Consider the following 22275-nt stretch of genomic DNA (forward strand, 5'->3'; position numbering starts at 1 on the left):
CCATGTGGCAACAGATGAAAACACCATTTTTTTTGTTTATATCCCAACGATTCCCTTTCCACCAAAAAAGAGAAAAACTGCAAAAAAACTAAACAAAAACCAAAGTAATAATAATATTAACAATCCGGGATCTGAGCCGAGGATGTCGTTGTGGCTTGTGCAGCCCTTTGAGGCTCTCGTGATTTAGGGCTATATAAATAAACATTGATTGATTGATTAATTGAGTAAGCGAAAAACTTGTAAGGGACTGGCGAAAAGCTGAGGCTACTCTTATTTAAATATTTAATACATTTAATTAAATAAATATTTACTCTATATTTAAATATTTATTTGGATTTTGACTAAAAAAGTTAGTTAGTTAGTTTTTTTCATAGTTTGGCCGGGGGTGCGACTTATACTCTGGAGCCACTTTTCAATATCATGTTGGATCCACTACGGACTGGACTCTCACTATTATGTTAGATCCACTATGGACTGGACTCTCACTATTATGTTAGATCCACTATGGACTGGACTCTCACTATTATGTTAGATCCACTATGGACTGGACTCTCACTATTATGTTAGATCCAGTATGGACTGGACTCTCACTATTATGTTAGATCCACTATGGACTGGACTCTCACACTATTATGTTAGATTCGGTATGGACTGGACTCTCACTATTATGCTAGATCCACTATGGACTGGACTCTCACACTATTATGTTAGATTCGGTATGGACTGGACTCTCACTATTATGCTAGATCCACTATGGACTGGACTCTCACACTATTATGTTAGATTCGGTATGGACTGGACTCTCACTATTATGCTAGATCCACTATGGACTGGACTCTCACTATTATGTTAGATCCACTATGGACTGGACTCTCACACTATTATGTCAGATCCACTATGGACTGGACTCTCACTATTATGTTAGATCCAGTATGGACTGGACTCTCACTATTATGTTAGATCCACTATGGACTGGACTCTCACACTATTATGTTAGATCCACTATGGACTGGACTCTCACACTATTATGTTAGATCCACTATGGACTGGACTCTCACTATTATGTTAGATCCACTATGGACTGGACTTTCACACTATTATGTTAGATCCACTATGGACTGGACTCTCACTATTATGTTAGATCCACTATGGACTGGACTCTCACACTATTATGTTAGATCCACTATGGACTGGACTCTCACTATTATGTTAGATCCAGTATGGACTGGACTCTCACTATTATGCTAGATCCACTATGGACTGGACTCTCACACTATTATGTTAGATCCACTATGGACTGGACATTCACAATATTATGTTAGATCCACTATGGACTGGACTCTCACTATTATGTTAGATCCACTATGGACTGGACTCTCACTATTATGTTAGATCCAGTATGGACTGGACTCTCACTATTATGTTAGATCCACTATGGACTGGACTCTCACACTATTATGTTAGATTCGGTATGGACTGGACTCTCACTATTATGCTAGATCCACTATGGACTGGACTCTCACTATTATGTTAGATCCACTATGGACTGGACTCTCACACTATTATGTCAGATCCACTATGGACTGGACTCTCACTATTATGTTAGATCCAGTATGGACTGGACTCTCACTATTATGTTAGATCCACGATGGACTGGACTCTCACACTATTATGTTAGATCCACTATGGACTGGACTCTCACACTATTATGTTAGATCCACTATGGACTGGACTCTCACTATTATGTTAGATCCACTATGGACTGGACTTTCACACTATTATGTTAGATCCACTATGGACTGGACTCTCACTATTATGTTAGATCCACTATGGACTGGACTCTCACACTATTATGTTAGATCCACTATGGACTGGACTCTCACTATTATGTTAGATCCAGTATGGACTGGACTCTCACTATTATGCTAGATCCACTATGGACTGGACTCTCACACTATTATGTTAGATCCACTATGGACTGGACATTCACAATATTATGTTAGATCCACTATGGACTGGACTCTCACTATTATGTTAGATCCACTATGGACTGGACTCTCACTATTATGTTAGATCCACTATGGACTGGACTCTCACACTATTATGTTAGATTCGGTATGGACTGGACTCTCACTATTATGCTAGATCCACTATGGACTGGACTCTCACTATTATGTTAGATCCACTATGGACTGGACTCTCACACTATTATGTCAGATCCACTATGGACTGGACTCTCACTATTATGTTAGATCCAGTATGGACTGGACTCTCACTATTATGTTAGATCCACTATGGACTGGACTCTCACACTAATATGTTAGATCCACTATGGACTGGACTCTCACTATTATGTTAGATCCACTATGGACTGGACTCTCACACTATTATGTTAGATCCACTATGGACTGGACTCTCACACTATTATGTTAGATCCACTATGGACTGGACTCTCACTATTATGTTAGATCCACTATGGACTGGACTTTCACACTATTATGTTAGATCCAGTATGGACTGGACTCTCACTATTATGTTAGATCCACTATGGACTGGACTCTCACACTATTATGTTAGATCCACTATGGACTGGACTCTCACTATTATGTTAGATCCAGTATGGACTGGACTCTCACTATTATGCTAGATCCACTATGGACTGGACTCTCACACTATTATGTTAGATCCACTATGGACTGGACTCTCACTATTATGTTAGATCCACTATGGACTGGACTTTCACACTATTATGTTAGATCCACTATGGACTGGACTCTCACTATTATGTTAGATCCACTATGGACTGGACTCTCACACTATTATGTTAGATCCACTATGGACTGGACTCTCACTATTATGTTAGATCCAGTATGGACTGGACTTTCACACTATTATGTTAGATCCACTATGGACTGGACTCTCACACTATTATGTTAGATCCACTATGGACTGGACTCTCACACTATTATGTTAGATCCACTATGGACTGGACTCTCACTATTATGTTAGATCCACTATGGACTGGACTCTCACTATTATGTTAGATCCACTATGGACTGGACTCTCACTATTATGTTAGATCCACTATGGACTGGACTCTCACTATTATGTTAGATCCACTATGGACTGGACTCTCACACTATTATGTTAGATCCACTATGGACTGGACTCTCACACTATTGTGTTAGATCCACTATGGACTGGACTCTCACTATTATGTTAGATCCACTATAGACTGGACATTCACAATATTATGTTAGATCCACTATGGACTGGACTTTCACAATATTATGTCAGACCCACTCTACGTCCATTACATCCGATCACCCACATCTGTGGTCCTCTCCAAGGTTTCTCATAGTCATTCACATTGACATCCCACTGGGTTGTGAGTTTTTCCTTGCCCTTATGTGGGCTCTGAACCGAGGATGTCGTTGTGGCTTGTGCAACCCTTTGAGACACCTGTCATTTAGGGCTATATAAATAAACATTGATTGATTGATAATAAAAAATAAAAGAATATAAACAGATAAATAGAAGAAAAACTATAGACATATAGGGAGTAGTATTTTTTTAAACCGTACAATCATTAATTCGAGAAAATTAAAAAAACAGGCTTATGGGGCGTGACATAATCGACCCAGTTTTCCCAGTATAAAGTCAATTTCTCGAATTTAAAATTAATTGAAGCCGTTAATTAAATTAATTAATTAAAACCTGTTTTTTAATTAATCAATCCAACAAAACAATACCATAATAATGCAATCCAATTCCAAAACCAAACACGACCCGGCAACATTCAGAATGGCAACAAACATGACACAAAACAATCTAAAAGTAGTGAAACAAAAATGAATATTATCAACAACAGTGTCAATATTAGTAACAATTTCAACATAGCGGTGATTAAAAATCCCTCATTGACATTATCATTAGACATTTATAAAATAATAAAAAAATAAAATGAACACTTGCATCTCATAAACTTGACAACACACTGTGTCCAATATTTTCCACAAAGATAAAATAAGTCATATTTTTGGTTCATTTAATAGTTAAAACAAATTTAAATAATGGATCCTATATTCCAATATATGACTCATTATTATCTACACTAAATGCAGTTTTTTCTACTGATAAATGTCCATTGTGATGACCATCCCTCGCTTCAAAGTCTAATAAACATGTAACACACCGACAACAAGCAGGGCCAAGCAACCCAATGGCTAAGCTAGCCGCTACGCTAGCTCGAAGCAACGGAATGAATAAGTAGCCGACTTAGTAAAGTTTAGGAAATGTAGACGGAACCAAGTTACAGTAGAACGTAAGCAGATTAACTAGAAAATCCGCGCGGAAATGTCGATGGGCCTGCTATCTGTGCCGTGGACCTCTGGCCGGGGGTCGTCGGAAGCCGCCGTACTCATTAGATCAGGGGTCACCAACCTTTTTGAAACCAAGAGCTACTTTTTGGGTACTGATTACCGTAATGCGAAGGGCCACCAGTTTGATACACACTTAAATAAATTGCCGGAAATAGCCAATTTGCTCAATTTACCTTTAACTCTATGTTATTATTAATAATTAATGATATTTACACTTAATTGAACGGTTTAAAAGAGGAGAAAACCCGGAAAAAAATGACAATTAAATTTTGAAACATAGTTTATCTTCAATTTCGACTCTTTAAAATTCAAAATTCAACCGAAAAAAAAGAAGAGAAAAACTAGCTAATTCGAATCTTTTTGTAAAAATTAAAAAAAGAATTTATGGAACATAGTAATTTTTCCTGATTGAGATTAATTTTACAAATTTGATGACATGTTTTAAATAGGTTAAAATCCAATCTGCACTTTGTTAGAATATATAACAAATTGGACCAAGCTATATTTCTAACAAAGACAAATCATTATTTCTTCTAGATTTTCCAGAACAAAAATTTTAAAAGAAATTCCAAAGACTTTGAAATAAGATTTAAATGTGATTTTACAGATTTTCTAGATTTGCCAGAATAATTTTTTTGGAATTTTAATAATAAATTTGAAGAAACATTTCACAAATATTGTTTGTCGTAAAAAACAGAAGCTAAAATAAATAATTAAATTAAAATGTATTTATTATTCTTTACAATAGAAAAAATAAATTTACTTCAACATTGATTTAAATTGTCAGGAAAGAAGAGGAAGGAATTTAAAAGAAAAAAAGTTATGTGTTTAAAAATCCTAAAATCATTTTTAAGGTTGTATTTTTTCTCTAAAGTTGTCTTTCTGAAAGTTATAAGAAGCAAAGTAAAAAAATTAATGAATTTATTCAAACAAGTGAAGACCAAGTCTTTCAAATATTTCCTTAGATTTTCAAATTCTATTTGAGTTTTGTCTCTCTTAGAATTAAAAATGTCGGGCAAAGCGAGACCAGCTTGCTAGTAAATAAATACAATTTAAAAAATAGAGGTAGCTCACTGGTAAGTGCTGCTATTTGAGCTATTTTTAGAACAGGCCAGCGGGCTACTCATCTGGTCCTTACGGGCTACCTGGTGCCCGCGGGCACCGCGTTGGTGACCCCTGCATTAGATGGTGCCGAGTGTCTGAATCCGTGAGTTTTAGGTGTAACTGTACAAAATGAGCCATGGAGCTAGCCTAAAACAGTGGCATGGTTACATAAAAATGCCAACACTTAGCATGTGTGCTAACGATACCAGTCAGAATGTTTCATATACCAAGTTATTTGACTCAAAGGTGTGTGGCTGCGAAAATAGAGAAAATAGTGTGGTGGTAGCGGGGGGGGGGGGGCGGGGGGGGGGGGTGTATTTGTAGCGTCCCGTTAGAGTTAGTGCTGCAAGGGGTTCTGGGTATTTTGTTCTGTTGTGTTTATGTTGTGTTACGGTGCGGATGTTCTCCCGAAATGTCTTTGTCATTCTTGTTTGGTGTGGGTTCACAGTGTGGCGCATATTTGTAACAGTGTTAAAGGCCTACTGAAAGCCACTACTACCGACCACGCAGTCTGATAGTTTATATATCAATGATGAAATCTTAACATTGCAACACATGCCAATACGGCCGGGTTAACTTATAAAGTGACATTTTAAATTTCCCGGGAAACTTCCGGTTGAAAACGTCTATGTATGATGACGTATGCGCGTGACGTCACGACGGCAATGGAAGTATTCAGACACCATTGTATCACATTACAAACAGCTCTGTTTTCATCGCAAAATTCCACAGTATTGTGGACATCTGTGTTGGTGAATCTTTTTGTATTAACTGTGAATTGTACACTTTATTTTTTGAAGTGATCAATAATATCAACACAGTATTTAAACTACTCCCTTATTGTCTTTTATTGCAGTGGTCCCCAACCACCGATTGGTACCGGGCCGCACAAGAAATTTAAAAAATAAAAAAAATAAAAATTATATTTTTTAAATTTTTTTTTTATTAAATCAACATAAAAAACACAATATATACATTATATATCAATATAGATCAATACATTCTGCAGTGATACAGTCCGTAAGCACACATGATTGTATTTCTTTATGAAAAAAAAATAAAATAAAATAAAAATTTTTTTTTTTTTTAAATTCCCCCCCCCCCCTTCTTAGTTTCTTTTCCTAATAAAGTTGTAAAGCGACTTTGGGTATTTAGAAAAGAGCTATATAAATCCCAGGTATTATTATTATTATTATTATTATTATATAGTTGATGTAGATGCCCATATAGGCTGTTCAGATTTACTTTACAAAAGAGAAGTGTAGGATACTTCTCTTGTTGCCTTATTTGTATTTGACCACTACTGTTTTCTGTTTATTTGTTACTGACTGTGGCAGGTTACCTCTGCCTCTGTTTCACTTTATGTTGCTGGTAAATAATATGGTTGTAGTAGTAGGCTAAAGTTAAATTATTTAGTATGCACTAATTAAAGGGGCAGAGCTTTAAGAGACATTTTAGCTTTTATATTTTATAAGATATATTTTTTGTAAGAACCACAATTAATAAATATATTTCAGTGAGTAACTTATTGTTCAAATCTGTATATAAATATGTACATAAAGTGTTGTAATTATATTGTAAAATGGATGGATGGACGTTTAAAACAAAACTGTTATTATTAATTAGTAAGTATACATTTTTTTAGCCTTTTTAGAGAAAATCCTATCATTGTAGTAAATTATGCAAATTACTTGATGATGTCATGGTGACCACGCCCATAGCCACACCCCCACCGCCACAGGTATCTTGGAAGTTTATGGGAAACACTTATTATTATAATGAAAAAATATATACAGCGTTTTTTCTACAGCGTATGAATGCGCATTGTGTTCTGCGTCCTGATTGGCTAAGGGACTGTAGACCAGGGGTGTCAAACTCAAATACAGAGTGGGCCAAAATGTAAAACTGAACAAAGCCGCGGGCCAATGGCATATCAAATACAATTTAAATAAAAATGGAATGCCTCTTTTCTATTTGCAGCCTTCTGAGGTAAATATTAACATTAACTTTTTCCACAGGCAGTTAATACAAATTTTTTTCATTTTTTTAAATTTTTTTTCCCCATAAAGAAATACAATCATGTGTGCTTACGGACTGTAATCACTGCAGAATGTATTGATCTATATTGATATATAATGTATATATTGTGTTTTTTATGTTGATTTAATTTTAAAAAAAAATAAAAATCTAATTTTTATTTTTTTTATTTTTTAAATTTCTTGTGCGGCCCGGTACCAATCGGTGGTTGGGGACCACTGCAATAAAAGACAATAAGGGAGTAGTTGAAATACTGTGTTGATATTATTGATCACTTCAAAAAATAAAGTGTACAATTCACAGTTAATACAATTTTTTTTTTTTTTTTTAATTTTTTTTCCCCATAAAGAAATACAATCATGTGTGCTTACGGACTGTATCACTGCAGAATGTATTGATCTACATTGATATATAATGTATATTGTGTTTTTTATGTTGATTTAATTTAAAAAAAAAAAAAAAAAATCTAATTTTTATTTTTTTTATTTTTTAAATTTCTTGTGCCGCCCGGTATCAATCTGTGGTTGGGGACCACTGCAATAAAAGACAATAAGGAAGTAGTTTAAATACTGTGTTGATATTATTGATCACTTCAAAAAATAAAGTGTACAATTCACAGTTAATACATCAGAATCAGTGTCGGTATTGGCCGATCTCACTCTTCACGGGTAATAGAATCTGTGTACTTTAGCCCAGGTTTCTAACTCGTGACTCCCCCCAGAGAACGACTCGGTGGTGGTGACTCTGGGCAACGCCACTGATGGCGACGCGGAGGAGTGGCTGAGCTGCGTGGACCAGGAGGAGATGTTAAACCTGGGCTTCACCATCGGCTCGTTCCTGCTCAGCGCTACCACCTTACCCCTCGGGATCCTGATGGACAAGTTTGGGCCCCGCCCCATTCGCCTAATGGGCAGGTAATGCTAAGTCACAATGTCCGATAGAGTTCTAAAAAAGTTATGACAGACCAACTCAAAAAAACAGAATGGAATTTTACAGTTTTTTTACTTGAATGGGACACCCAAAATGTACATGAAAATAAAGAAAGTGGGATTTACAAATTTTAACTATACAAACAATACAACACTAAATATCAACAACCTATGAACATCGCTACTCTTTTACGTGGGATTTACAATATTAACTATGAACAATAAAACACTGAATATCAACAACATATGAATATCGCTCCTCTTTTACGTGGGACTTACAATATTAACTATGAACAATAAAACACTGAATATCAACAATATAATGAAGACAACACGTGATGTCTATTTGAGCTATATTAGCCTACTATCAAAATGACTTTAAAAGTATTATATAAGTGTTATAATGAAGGCAACACGTGATGTAAGTGTCTATATTAGCTATATTAACCTAGTATCAAAATGACTTTAAAAGTCTTATATAAGTGTTATAATCAAGACAACACATGATGTAAGTGTCTATATTAGCCTACTATCAAAATGAGTTTAAAAGTCTTATGTAAGTGTTATAATGAAGGCAACACATGATGTAAATGTCTATATTAGCTACATTAGCCTACTATCAAAATGACTTTAAAAGTCTTATATAAGTCTTAAAATGAAGGTAACACATTATGTAAGTGTCTATATTAGTTATATTAGCCTACTATCAAAATGATTTTAAAAGTCTTATATAAGTGTTATAATGAAGGCAACACATGATGTAAGTGTCTATATTAGCTATATGAGCCTACTATCAAAATGACTTTAAAAGTCTTATAATGAAGGCAACATATGATGTAAGTGTCTATATTAGCTACATTAGCCTACTATCAAAATGACTTTAAAAGTCTTATATAAGTGTTATAATGTAGACAACACATGATGTAAGTGTCTATATTAGCTATATTAGCCTACTATCAAAATGACTTTAAAAGTCTTATCAATCAATCAATCAATCAATCAGCTTTATTGTCCATTCTTACATGTACAAGACACATAAGAACTGAAATTACATTTTCGGCACAATCCCGCTAAGAGCAGACATACGTTACAGGGAGACAAGACGGGACCGCCAACGGATCAGCCTCACTTAGGCGCTCCTCAAAAAGGTGGGAAAAAGGTGACATTGGGGGGAGGGTGGAAGTAAAAAAAATATCAGTCTGAGGCTGGACCCTCAGGAATGGTCCAGACTGAGTCCGAGGAAAAAAACCTCACATAGCATGGCACACATAAACAAGGTACATTTAATCACAACAAACTCGCAACAAAGTCATCCAACAGGACCTTGGAGGCCAGCAGCTGCTGTTAAGCGCTGCTCAGCCCCCACAACCCCGGAGGAATAAAGCAGTGGTGAAGACGTTGATTTGGGGAAGGGTATATGCGTGCATGTATGCCCAATTAACTTGGGTGAGATGTTGGATTGTCTTTATGGGCCGAGGCCGGCCCCAAGAGTTCAAGAGTTCAAGAGTCCGACCCAGGTGCTTTTGAAGAAAAGGAAAGGTCAAAAGCGTCCATCTTTGAGGAGTCCTCGGGGGAGTGTTTTCAAACAGCCTGTTCCTCAAGGCCATTCGAGGGAGTCAAATCGTAGATTAAGATGTTGTTTTTTTTTCTTCGAGCAGTCAAAACAATGACATTCCTGCTCTATATGCTGGCTCTGACAATTCCAATTTATTCTTTCTGTAACATCATCAAGATCGAATCTACCTTGCGATTCAAATCAGCAATCGCTCCAGTCTGTGATCCCACAGCACGACCCATTCCTTCCATTGCGTTGAACAGCCTGTTGGCCCCTTGAGTGGCTGCCATCGTCTTCCGAATTTGACGATACACCAGAGCAATGCCCAGCCCAATCAGCAAATGCCCTGCGATCACAGCTCCAAATAGGTAGATGTCTTCCACGTCCTCGATGGAAAGGACTGAGAGGCACATGATTCTCCAAGTATTCCAGGAATCTCTCACGTACCCCGCAGCAATGGTTCCATCAGGGCAGCCAGGCTCCCCCGAGCCTCTTTTCCTTGTCGAAAAGACTGTGTCAATTGCGTCGAGAGTCCAGTTGATCAAATTCATTTTGATGTTTAGATTTGAGGACAGCTCAAGAAAAGAGGCTTCAAAATAGTTCAAACAAGACAAAAACAAAGAGAGCAAGCAGGGAGGGAAGGAGGGAGCGGAGAGAGATGCGACCGCCCTCACCAGTGGCAAGACAGAAAAGGTTATATAAGTGTTATAATGATATAACTATACTAGTTATATTAGCCTACTATCAAAATGACTTTAAAAGTCTTATATAAGTGTTATAATGAAGGCAACACATGATGTAAGTGTCTATATTAGCCTACTATCAAAATGACTTTAACAGTCTTATATAAGTGTTATAATGAAGGCAACACATGATGTAAGTGTCTATATTAGCTATATTAGCCTACTATCAAAATGACTTTAAAAGTCTTATATAAGTGTTATAATGATATAACTATACTAGTTATATTAGCCTACTATCAAAATGACTTTAAAAGTCTTATATAAGTGTTATAATGAAGGCAACACATGATGTGTCTATATTAGCTATATTAGCCTACTATCAAAATGACTTTAAAAGTCTTAAATAAGTGTTATAATGAAGTCAACACATGATGTAAGTGTCTATATTAGCCTACTATCAAAATGACTTTAAAAGCCTTATATAAGTGTTATAATTAAGGCAACACATGATGTAAGTGTCTATATTAGCCTACTATCAAAATGACTTTAAAAGCCTTATATAAGTGTTATAATGAAGGCAACACATGATGTAAGTGTCTATATTAGCCTACTATCAAAATGACTTTAAAAGCCTTATATAAGTGTTATAATGAAGGCAACACATGATGTAAGTGTCTATATTAGCCTACTATCAAAATGACTTTAAAAGCCTTATATAAGTGTTATAATGAAGGCAACACATGATGTAAGTGTCTATATTAGCCTACTATCAAAATGACTTTAAAAGCCTTATATAAGTGTTATAATGAAGGCAACACATGATGTAAGTGTCTATATTAGCCTACTATCAAAATGACTTTAAAAGCCTTATATAAGTGTTATAATGAAGGCAACACATGATGTAAGTGTCTATATTAGCCTACTATCAAAATGACTTTAAAAGCCTTATATAAGTGTTATAATGAAGGCAACACATGATGTAAGTGTCTATATTAGCCTACTATCAAAATGACTATGTGTCGCAGGCTGACGCAAATCTCTGTTCACAGAAATGTTGAAATTTAGTATTTATTCTACACATTTTTACAACATTGTAAAACAGTAAAATTGAGGTGAATGGTATAGATGTGTGTCTTCTTCTAATGGATTTATTACAATCTTTGCAAGCTGGGTAATATTTGCTGTGGTCTGGAACAACATGGCACACAAATGCAGCCAATATTACATACAGATAATGTGTCATGAGATATAAGTTAGATACACGGAGGACATAAGTGAAGGAAATTAAATGGACTCAAACGAGGCATAATGATGCAATATGTACATACAGCTAGCCTAAATAGCATGTTAGCGTCGATTAGCTTGCAGTCAATGACATCGACATAGATCACCTTTGTGCATTCACGCACAGCATAAAACGTTTGGTGGACAAAACAAGACAAAGAAGGAGTGGCATTAAAACACGTCTTTCTGTGGCGGCGTCGGAGAAAGTTGTACGTGTCAACAAACTGTCACGTCACGGTCCACACCACTACGGTGAGTTTGAGGACAGCTGAAATTAGTAGGTCAAAACGGCGCTCGGCAAATACTCTTCATTAGTGGAACTTAAAGGCCTACTGAAAGCCACTACTACCGACCACGCAGTCTGATAGTTTATATATCAATGATGAAATCTTAACATTATAACACATGCCAATACGGCCGGGTTAACTTATAAAGTGACATTTTAAATTTGCCGCTAAACTTCCGGTTCGAAACGCCTCTGAGGATGACGTACGCGCGTGACGTAGACCGGGGAACACGGGTATGCCTTCCACATTGAAGCCAATACAAAAAAGCTCTGTTTTCATTTCATAATTCCACAGTATTCTGGACATCTGTGTTCGTGAATCTGTTTCAATCATGTTCATTGCATTATGGAGAAGGAAGCAGAGCAAGCAAAGAAGAAAGTTGTCGGTGCGAAATGGACGTATTTTTCGAACGTAGTCAGCCACAACAGTACACAGCCGGCGCTTCTTTGTTTACACTCCCGAAAGATGCAGTCAAGATGGAAGAACTCGGATAACAGAGACTCTAACCAGGAGGACTTTTGACTTGGATACACAGACGCCTGTAGAGAACTGGGACAACACAGACTCTTACCAGGATTACTTTGATTTGGATGACAAAGACGCAGACGTGCTACTGTGAGTATGCAGCTTTGGCTTTTTTTTGCGTATGTACGTAATTTTTAAAAAATATATAAGCTTTATGAACCTTGGGTTAGGTGAACGGTCTTTTGGGCTGAGTGATTGTGTGTGTTGATCAGGTGTTTGAATTGTATTGGCGTGTTCTATGGAGCTAGGAGCTAGCAGAGGAGCTAAGAGCTAGCATAACACGTACCGTACCGCACGTGCGCGTCACGTACGTAACTTTTTAAAAATATATAAGCTTTATGAACCTTGGGTTAGGTGAACGGTCTTTTGGGCTGAGTGATTGTGTGTGTTGATCAGGTGTTTGAATTGTATTGGCGTGTTCTATGGAGCTAGGAGCTAGCAGAGGAGCTAGGAGCTAGCATAACAAACACGCAGGTGTTATTATGCAGGATTAATTTGTGGCATATTAAATATAAGCCTGGTTGTGTTGTGGCTAATAGAGTATATATATGTCTTGTGTTTATTTACTGTTGTAGTCATTCCCAGCTGAATATCAGGTACCGTGAGTATGCAGCCTTGGCTGCTAAACATTCGATAACTTGACCGTATGTGCGCGTCACGTACGTAACTTTTTAAAAATATACAAGCTTTATGAACCTTGGGTTAGGTCAGGGGTCGGCAACCCGCGGCTCTAGAGCCGCATGCGGCTCTTTAGCGCCGCATGCGGCTCTTTAGCGCCGCCCTAGTGGCTCTCTGGAGCTTTTTCATAAATGTATGAAAAATTGAAAAAGATGAGGGGAAAAAAATATATTTTTTGTTTTAATATGGTTTCAGTAGGAGGACAAACATGACACAAACCTCCCTAATTGTTATAAAGTACACTGTTTATATTAAACATGCTTCACTGATTCGAGTATTTGGCGACCACCGTTTTGTCCTACTAATTTTGGCGGTCCTTGAACTCACCGTAGTATGTTTACATGTATAACTTTCTCCGACTTTCTAGGACGTGTTTTATGCCACTTTTTTTCTGTCTCATTTTGTCCACCAAACTTTTAACGTTGTGCATGAGTGCACAAAGGTGAGTTTTGTTGATGTTATTGACTTGTGTGGAGTGCTAATCAGACATATTTGGTCACTGCATGACTGCAAGCTAATCGATGCTAACATGCTATTTAGGCTAGCTATATGTACATATTTGCATCATTATGCCTCATTTGTAGCTATATTTGAGGTCATTTAGTTTCCTTTAAGTCATCTTAATTCCATTTATATCTCATGACACACTATCTGTATGTAATATGGCTTTTAACTTTTTGTGGCTCCAGACAGATTTGTGTTTGTATTTTTGGTCCAATATGGCTCTTTCAACATTTTGGGTTGCCGACCCCTGGGTTAGGTAAACGGTCTTTTGGGCTGAGTGATTGTGTGTGTTGATCAGGTGTTTGAATTGTATTGGCGTGTTTTATGGAGCTAGGAGCTAGGAGCTAGCATAACAAACACGCAGGTGTTTTTATGCAGGATTAATTTGTGTCATATTAAATATAAGCCTGGTTGTGTTGTGGCTAATAGAGTATATATATGTCTTGTGTTTATTTACTGTTGTAGTCATTCCCAGCTGAATATCAGGTCACTCTCACAGCATCTTCCCTATCTGAATAGCTTCAACTCCCCACTAGTCCTTCACTTGCACTTTACTCATCCACAAATCTTTCATCCTCGCTCAAATTAATGGGGAAATTGTCGCTTTCTCGGTCCGAATCTCTCTCACTTCATGCGGCCATCATTGTAAACAATAGGGAACTTTGCGTATATGTTCAACTGACTACGTCACGCTACTTCCGGTAGGGGCAAGCCTTTTTTTTTATCAGATACCAAAAGTTGCAATCTTTATCGTCGTCGTTCTATACTAAATCCTTTCAGCAAAAATATGGCAATATCGCGAAATGATCAAGTATGACACATAGAATAGATCTGCTATCCCCGTTTAAATAAAAAAAATTCATTTCAGTAGGCCTTTAAACCTCAACATATTAAATTGCGGGCTTTCTAACAATTAGGACGGTTTGTGTCACGTTTGTCTTCCTACAGAAACAGTATCAAATATTTTATAAATACTTTTCCATTTTCATACATTTTTGAGGAAGGTCCAGGGAGCCACCAGGGTTGCTGACCCCCCCCCCCCCCCCCCCCCGCCCTAAGGGCACCCCAGCCCTAGTAGCTAAGGAGCGTGCTTCCTGAATGAGTCACTAGCAGTCGTGAGCAAGAATTTGAGTCTTTGAGCCGTGATGGAGCTTGTAGTAGAAAGTGGAGAGATCACATTCCCCAAGTGGGAGGTTGGACGTTTTTGTCTTTTATGTGGCGATGAATGAATGAAGGTGGGGCGCTCGTACGGCGTGTGCGTTGCCAGGTGTGTGCCATTCCGAACTTGTCCCAATAGGAACTAAAACTATTGAAAAGCGGACAACGTATGTGGCTTATGTGTCGTATGCAAATAAACCTGATATTGACTGTAAATATCATACACTTCCTTCCTGGCAAGCGCGGTCCGACATGAGAACGTGTTGGCTTACACGTACAGTACAGGCCGAAAGTTAGGACACACCTTCTCCTCATTCAATGTGTTTTCTTTATTTCCATGACTATTTTCATTGTAGATTGTCACATCAAAACTGTGAATGAACACATGTGGAGTTATGTACTTAACACAAAAAGGGGAAATAACTGAAAACATGTTTTATATTCTCGTTTCTTCAAAATAGCCCACCCTTTGCTCTGATTACTGCTTTGCACACTCACATTATATTTACAGTATTTTGTTTTAAGCAACATTGTTTTATTAATTTCAAAATCTCGGCTTTTTCTCAGTCTTTTTTTTCATTTTTACAGTTTGTTTTTTTACCTCTGTAATAATTAATAATAGTACACTTTTTCACTTATAGGAAAAAGATGACACTAAGTTTGGTCTTTAAATATGTCTTTTTTTGGCATTCTCTCCATGAGCTTTAAGAGGTAATCACCTGAAAGGGTCAAGGTTTTGATGCCTCCAGTGACAATCTACAACAGGGGTCACCAACGCGGTGCCCGTAAGGACCAGATGAGTAGCCCGCTGGCCTGTTCTAAAAATAGCTCAAATAGCAGCACTTACCAGTGAGATGCCTCTATTTTTTAAATTTTATTTATTTACTAGCAAGCTGGCCCCCTTTGCTCGACATTTTTAATTCTAAGAGAGACAAAACTCAAATAGAATTTGAAAATCCAAGAACATATTTTAAAGACTTGGTCTTCACTTGTTTAAATAAATTCATTATTTTTTTTACTTTGCTTCTTATAACTTTCAGAAAGACAATTTTAGAGACAAAATACAACCTTAAAAATGATTTTAGGATTTTTAAACACATAATTTTTTTTCTTTTAAATTCCTTCCTCTTCTTTCCTGACAATTTAAATCAATGTTCAAAAATTTATTTTTTCTATTGTAAAGAATAATAAATACATTTTAATTGAATTATTCATTTTAGCTTCTGTTTTTTCGACAAACAATATTTGTGAAATATTTCTTCAAATTTATTATTAAAATTCCAAAAAATTATTCTGGCAAATCTAGAAAATCTGTAGAATCAAATTTAAATCTTATTTCAAAGTCTTTTGAATTTCTTTTAAAATTTTTGTTCTGGAAAATCTAGAAGAAATAATGATTTGTCTTTGTTAGAAATATAGCTTGGTCCAATTTGTTATATATTCTAACAAAGTGCAGATTGGATTTCAACCTATTTAAAACATGTCATCCAAATTGTAAAATTAATCTTAATCAGGAAAAATTACTAATGATGTTCCATAAATTATTTTTTTTATTTTTTCAAAAAGATTCGAATTAGCTAGTTTTTCTCTTCTTTTTTTCGGTTGAATTTTGAATTTTAAAGAGTCGACATTGAAGATAAACTATGTTTCAAAATTTAATTGTCATTTTTTTTGTGTTTTCTCCTCTTTTAAACCATTCAATTAAGTGTAAATATCATTAATAATAACAGAGTTAAAGGTAAATTGAGCAAATTGGCTATTTCTGGCAATTTATTTAAGTGTGTATCAAACTGGTAGCCCTTCGCATTAATCACTACCCAAGAAGTAGCTCTTGGTTTCAAAAAGGTTGGTGACCCCTGGTCTACAATGTAGAGCAGGGGTGTCCAAACTTTTTCCACTGAGGGCCGCACACTGAAAAATCAAAGCAAGCGGGGGCCATTTTGATATTTTTTATTTTAAAAACCGATACAATATATGTATAAAAAAGATACATTTAGGCCTCCGCTCAGACTTGATCCCGGGGACCCCAAAAGGTTTTGGTCCAAAAAAATATTACAAATGTGTCATTATTTAGTATTATTATTATTATTATTATTATTATTATTATTATTATTATTATTATTATTATTATTCAAGGTTTAAATCTCTAGATCAACATTAGGTCTATCTGTCAATATAACGCTTTTAAAGATTTAAGTTGTATGCCATTTTTGTCAAGGAAAACCGTGTTTTTTTATGAAAAAAACCCACAAAATATGCAATATTTTCCCCCAATAAAATATTAAAGTGGAATATTTGAGATTATATAATAATTGGAGTCTTAAAGGCCTACTGAAATGAATTTTTTTTATTTAAACGGGAATAGCAGATCCATTCTATGTGTCGTACTTGATCATTTCGCGATATTGCCATATTTTCGCTGAAAGGATTTAGTAGAGAAAATCGACGATAAAGTTCGCAACTTTTGCTCGCTGATAAAAAAAAGCCTTGCCTATACCGGAAGTAGCGTGACGTCACGAGCGGTAGTGCTGCTCACAATTCCCCGTTGTTTACAATGGAGCGAGAGATATTCGGAGCGAGAAAGCGACGATTACCCCATTGATTTGAGCGAGGATGAAAGATTCGTGGATGAGGAACATTAGAGTGAAAGCAGTTCAAGACATATCTTTTTTCGCTCTGACCGTAACTTAGGTACAAGCTGGCTCATTGGAATCCACACTCTCTCCTTTTTCTATTGTGGATCACGGATTTGTATTTTAAACCACCTCGGATACTATATCCTCTTGAAAATGAGAGTCGAGAACGCGAAATGGACATTCACAGTGACTTTTATCTCCACGACAATACATCGACGGAGCTCTTTAGCATGAGCTAACGTGATAGCATCTGTCTCAAATGCAGATAGAAACAAAATAAATAAATCCCTGACTGGAAGGATAGACAGAAGATCAACAATACTACTATCAGGAGACACCGAACCAAACACTGGACATGTAAATACACGGTTAATGCTGTGCCGCCTGTCGAACCCTGGCAATGCTGTTGCTAACGACGCTAACTTAGCAACGGGACCTCGTCAGAGCTATGATAAAAACATTAGCGCTCCACCTACGCCAGCCCTCATCTGCTCATCAACACCCGTGCTCACCTGCGTTCCAGCGATCGACGATGCGGTCGGCGGCCCGGAGACGTAGGAAGTCAAGGTAAGGTCGCCGGCGCTAGTGTCTGCTATCCAACAAAGTCCTCCTCGTTGTGTTGCTGCAGCCAGCCGCTAATACACCGATCCCACCTACAACGTTCTTCTTTGCAGCCTCCATTGTTCATTAAACAAATTGCAAAAGATTCACCAACACAGATGTCCAGAATACTGTGGAATTTTGTCGAAGAAAACAGAGTGTCCAATAGGGTCCAAACACTTCCGTGGACCTCGCGACATCACGCGCATACGTCATCCTCCAAAGGCGTTTTGAACCGGAAGTTTAGCGGGAAATTTAAAATGTCACTTTATAAGTTAACCCGGCCGTATTGGCATGTGTTGCAATGTTAAGATTTCATCATTGATATATAAACTATCAAACTGCGTGGTCGCTAGTAGTGGCTTTCAGTAGGCCTTTAAAAAGGTCAATAACTCATAACAACATTGATTTTAATTCATTATTTTTTTGAGCAATGACACTTAAAAAAAAAGAAAAAAGTCCCACAAAAATGATTGGGGATCTAAGATGGTACTGCTCAGTAAAGTTTAAAAAAATAAATCCAACATTTTTTTTAAACTTTTACCACATTAGTCTCAAGATCAACTTCAGATCTATCCGTCAATTCTAAGTTTTATTGTTGTTTATGTTTTTTGTTTGTTCGTTTTAGGCCCTTCTTTAAAAAACTTTGTTTTTTAAATGGCAACATTTTCCCCCAAAATATCTCAAAGTGGAATATTTAATGTGAAGTAAATGGAGCCTTGGATAGGTCAATAATTCATAATGACATTGATTTTGATTCATTATTATTTTTCAAAGAAAGAAACAGCCTGCATGGCAGCTTTGTGTTATTAGAGTAAACAATGCAACATTTTCTTGTTACATTTCACCTGTTTGCTCTTTTATACCACTTTTTATTTTTTTTTCATCATATTTTTAAAATGTGCCGTGGGGCCGTTAAAAAATGACCTGTGGGCCGCAAATGGCCCCCGGGCCGCACTTTGCACACCCGTGATGTAAATAGTCATGAAAATAAAGAAAAGGCATTGAATGAGGAGAAGGTGTGTCCAAACTTTTGGCCTGTATTGTATATTTTTATGTTGTAAAATATATATATTTTTTTAAAATAACATATTTAAAGACCACACTTAGTGTCATCTTTTTCCTATAAGTGAAAAAGTGTACTACAATTAATTACTACAGTGGTAAAAAAACTTAAAAAATTAAAAAGACAATGAGAAAAAGCTGAGATTTTGAAGTGAATAAAACACTGTTGCTTAAAACAAAACTTACCCAAAGTTGTCTCTAAATACTGCAAATATAATGTGAGTATGCAAAGCAGTAATCGGAGCAAAGGGTGGCTATTTTGAAGGAACTAGAATATAAAACATGTTTTCAGTTATTTCACCTTTTTTTTACGCGTACATAACTCATAATTCGTAGTTTTGATGTGACAATCTACAATGTAAATAGTCATGAAAATAAAGAAAAACTCATTGAAATGAGAAGGTGTGTCCAAACTGTTGGCCTGTACTGTACATACTGTAAGTATATATGTAATGTAGTAACAGGCACATTCATAAAAACATGTCATATTTATGTATTTTGATCATTTTAATAAGCATTTGGCGGCGCATTCATTTCAAAAACGCATCGCAACGTCCGCGTTTTCTTCATAAAAGCCAACACGCATAATAAAACATCACTTACTGTACAATGTCTGCTGTCGCTAGGATGCCGATTGATAGAATGTTGTTGACTCTTAGTCCTCGCGGAGAAAAAAGGGGGGGGGGTGGAACCAAGCGTCTTTTCTTGTCTTTCCCGCCATTGCTGGGTCTAAATTGCATGCCAAAGTTGACCAACTTGTTGGATTATGTCCTCACCCTTCTACTACCAAGGTGAGAGGCATTATTTATGATCCAGAATCAACTTTCGAGAGCTCCAGGGCGTGAAAGCGGCTCACCAGCCGCTGATGTCAACACAGCAGCAAAAAGCTAGTTAGCTCCGTCTGTTAAAAATAGTTTGTCTGTGTTAGTTAGTTAGTTAGTTAGTTAGTTAGTTAGTTAGTTAGAGCTCAATAACAATATCACTAATACTTGGGTATTAATATTCAAGTCACAAAATGCAAATGGAGTATTGTTGGCGCTTTTTGGATGTGTTTTTTTTTTTTAGAGGGATTTATGGACTCTATTATAACTGACTTTTATTTATACATTTGTTTTTCATTATATAATACAGTGTTTCCCATAAACTGCCAAGATACCTGTGGCGGTGGGGGCGTGGCTATGGGCGTGGCCACCATGACATCATCGAGTAATTTGCATAATTGACTACAATGATATGATTTTCTCTAAAAAGGCTCAATAAATGTATACTTACTAATTAATAATAACAGTTTTGTTTTAAACGTCCATCCATCCATCCATTTTACAATATAATTACAACACTTTATGTACATATTTATATACAGATTTGAACAATAAGTTATTCACTGAAATATATTTATTAATTGTGGTTCTTACAAAAAATATATCTTGTAAAATATAAAAGCTAAAATGTCTCTTAAAGCTCTGCCCCTTTAATGAGCGCATACTAAATAATTTAACTTTAGCCTACTACTACAACCATATTATTTACCAGCAACATAAAGTGAAACAGAGGCAGAGGTGTCCTGCCACAGTCAGTAACAAATAAACAGAAAACAGTAGTGGTCAAATACAAATAAGGCAACAAGAGAAGTATCCTACACTTCTCTTTTGTAAAGTAAATCTGAACAGCCTATATGGGCATCTACATCAACTATATGATTTGCCTGAGAAGCTGGACAGGACAAAAAAATAAAAAATAAAAAACAATTTGAATTTTTTTGAATTTTTTTTTATTTGTGGCGGACGTAATTCTTTCGTGGCGGGCCGCCACAAATAAATGAATGTGTGGGAAACACTGTAATATTGTGGACGAGAGGCAAACTAAAAAAAATGCAGTTCCCCTGTAAGTCCTCTAGCAGATATAAACTTATAAAAAGATATTGCTGAATAGACGATATGTCTAATTTTCCGTGCGTGGAACTGTCCCTTTGCACGTGTCCTTCTGACACGTGCTAAATAAAACGCCAAATAGTGCTCACAAAACGGCGATGAGTGCGAAAACATGTTTTATATTCTACTTTCTTCAAAATAGCCACCCTTTGCTCTGTTTACTGCTTTGCGCACTCTTGGCATTCTCTCCACGAGCTTCAAGCACGCCTGGGAAGTGAAAACCATTCCAGGTGACTACCTCTTGAAGCTCATAGAGAGAATGCCAAAGTGTGCAAAGACGTAATCAGAGCAAAGGGTGGCTATTTTGAAGAAACTGGAATATGGGTTGGGTAGGTTGTGAGTTCATACCAAAGACTATACAAATGGGAGCCATTACCCCCTGCTTGGCACTCAGCATCAAGGGTTGGAATTGGGGGTTAAATCACCAAAAATGATTCCCGGGCGCGGCCACCGCTGCTCCCCTCACCTCCCAGGGGGTGGTCAAGGGTGATGGGTCAAATACAGAGGATAATTTCACCACATCTCGTGTGTGTGTGACAACATGCTTTAAGATATATTATATATATATATATATATATATATATATATATATATTAGGGTTGCAACAACTAATCGATTAAATTGATTAAAATCGATTATAAAAATAGTTGGCGATTAATTTAGTCATTGATTCGTTGGATCTATGATATGCGCATGCGCAGAGGCAATTGTATTTTTATTTTTAATTTTTAAATTTTATTTTCTTAATTTATTTTTTATAAACCTTTATTTATAAACTGCAACATGTACAAACAGCTGAGAAACAATAATCAAAATAAGTATGGTGCCAGTATGCAGTTTTTTTCCCAATAAAATACTGGAAAGGATAGAAATGTAGTTTGTCTCTTTTATCCGATTATTAATCGATTAATCGAAGT

At 36.4% G+C, this 22275-nt stretch overlaps 1 protein-coding gene and 1 long non-coding RNA gene across 2 annotated transcripts in view; one reads left to right on the forward strand and one right to left on the reverse strand.

Annotated features, from left to right (window-relative positions):
- The window catches only part of slc43a1a (solute carrier family 43 member 1a), a 131571-nt gene that overhangs the window by 27800 nt on the left and 81496 nt on the right, over window positions 1-22275 (forward strand). Inside the window, exon 3 of the mRNA XM_062044155.1 lies at window positions 8245-8437. Within this exon, the coding sequence (XP_061900139.1) occupies window positions 8245-8437 (193 nt within the window). The remainder of the gene's footprint in view (window positions 1-8244; window positions 8438-22275) is intronic.
- LOC133648249 (uncharacterized) overlaps window positions 1-22275 on the reverse strand; it is a 69964-nt gene that overhangs the window by 13114 nt on the left and 34575 nt on the right. The window lies entirely within an intron of this gene.

This window comes from Entelurus aequoreus, linkage group LG04 (assembly GCF_033978785.1).
Source record: "Entelurus aequoreus isolate RoL-2023_Sb linkage group LG04, RoL_Eaeq_v1.1, whole genome shotgun sequence".
Taxonomy (NCBI): domain Eukaryota; kingdom Metazoa; phylum Chordata; class Actinopteri; order Syngnathiformes; family Syngnathidae; genus Entelurus; species Entelurus aequoreus.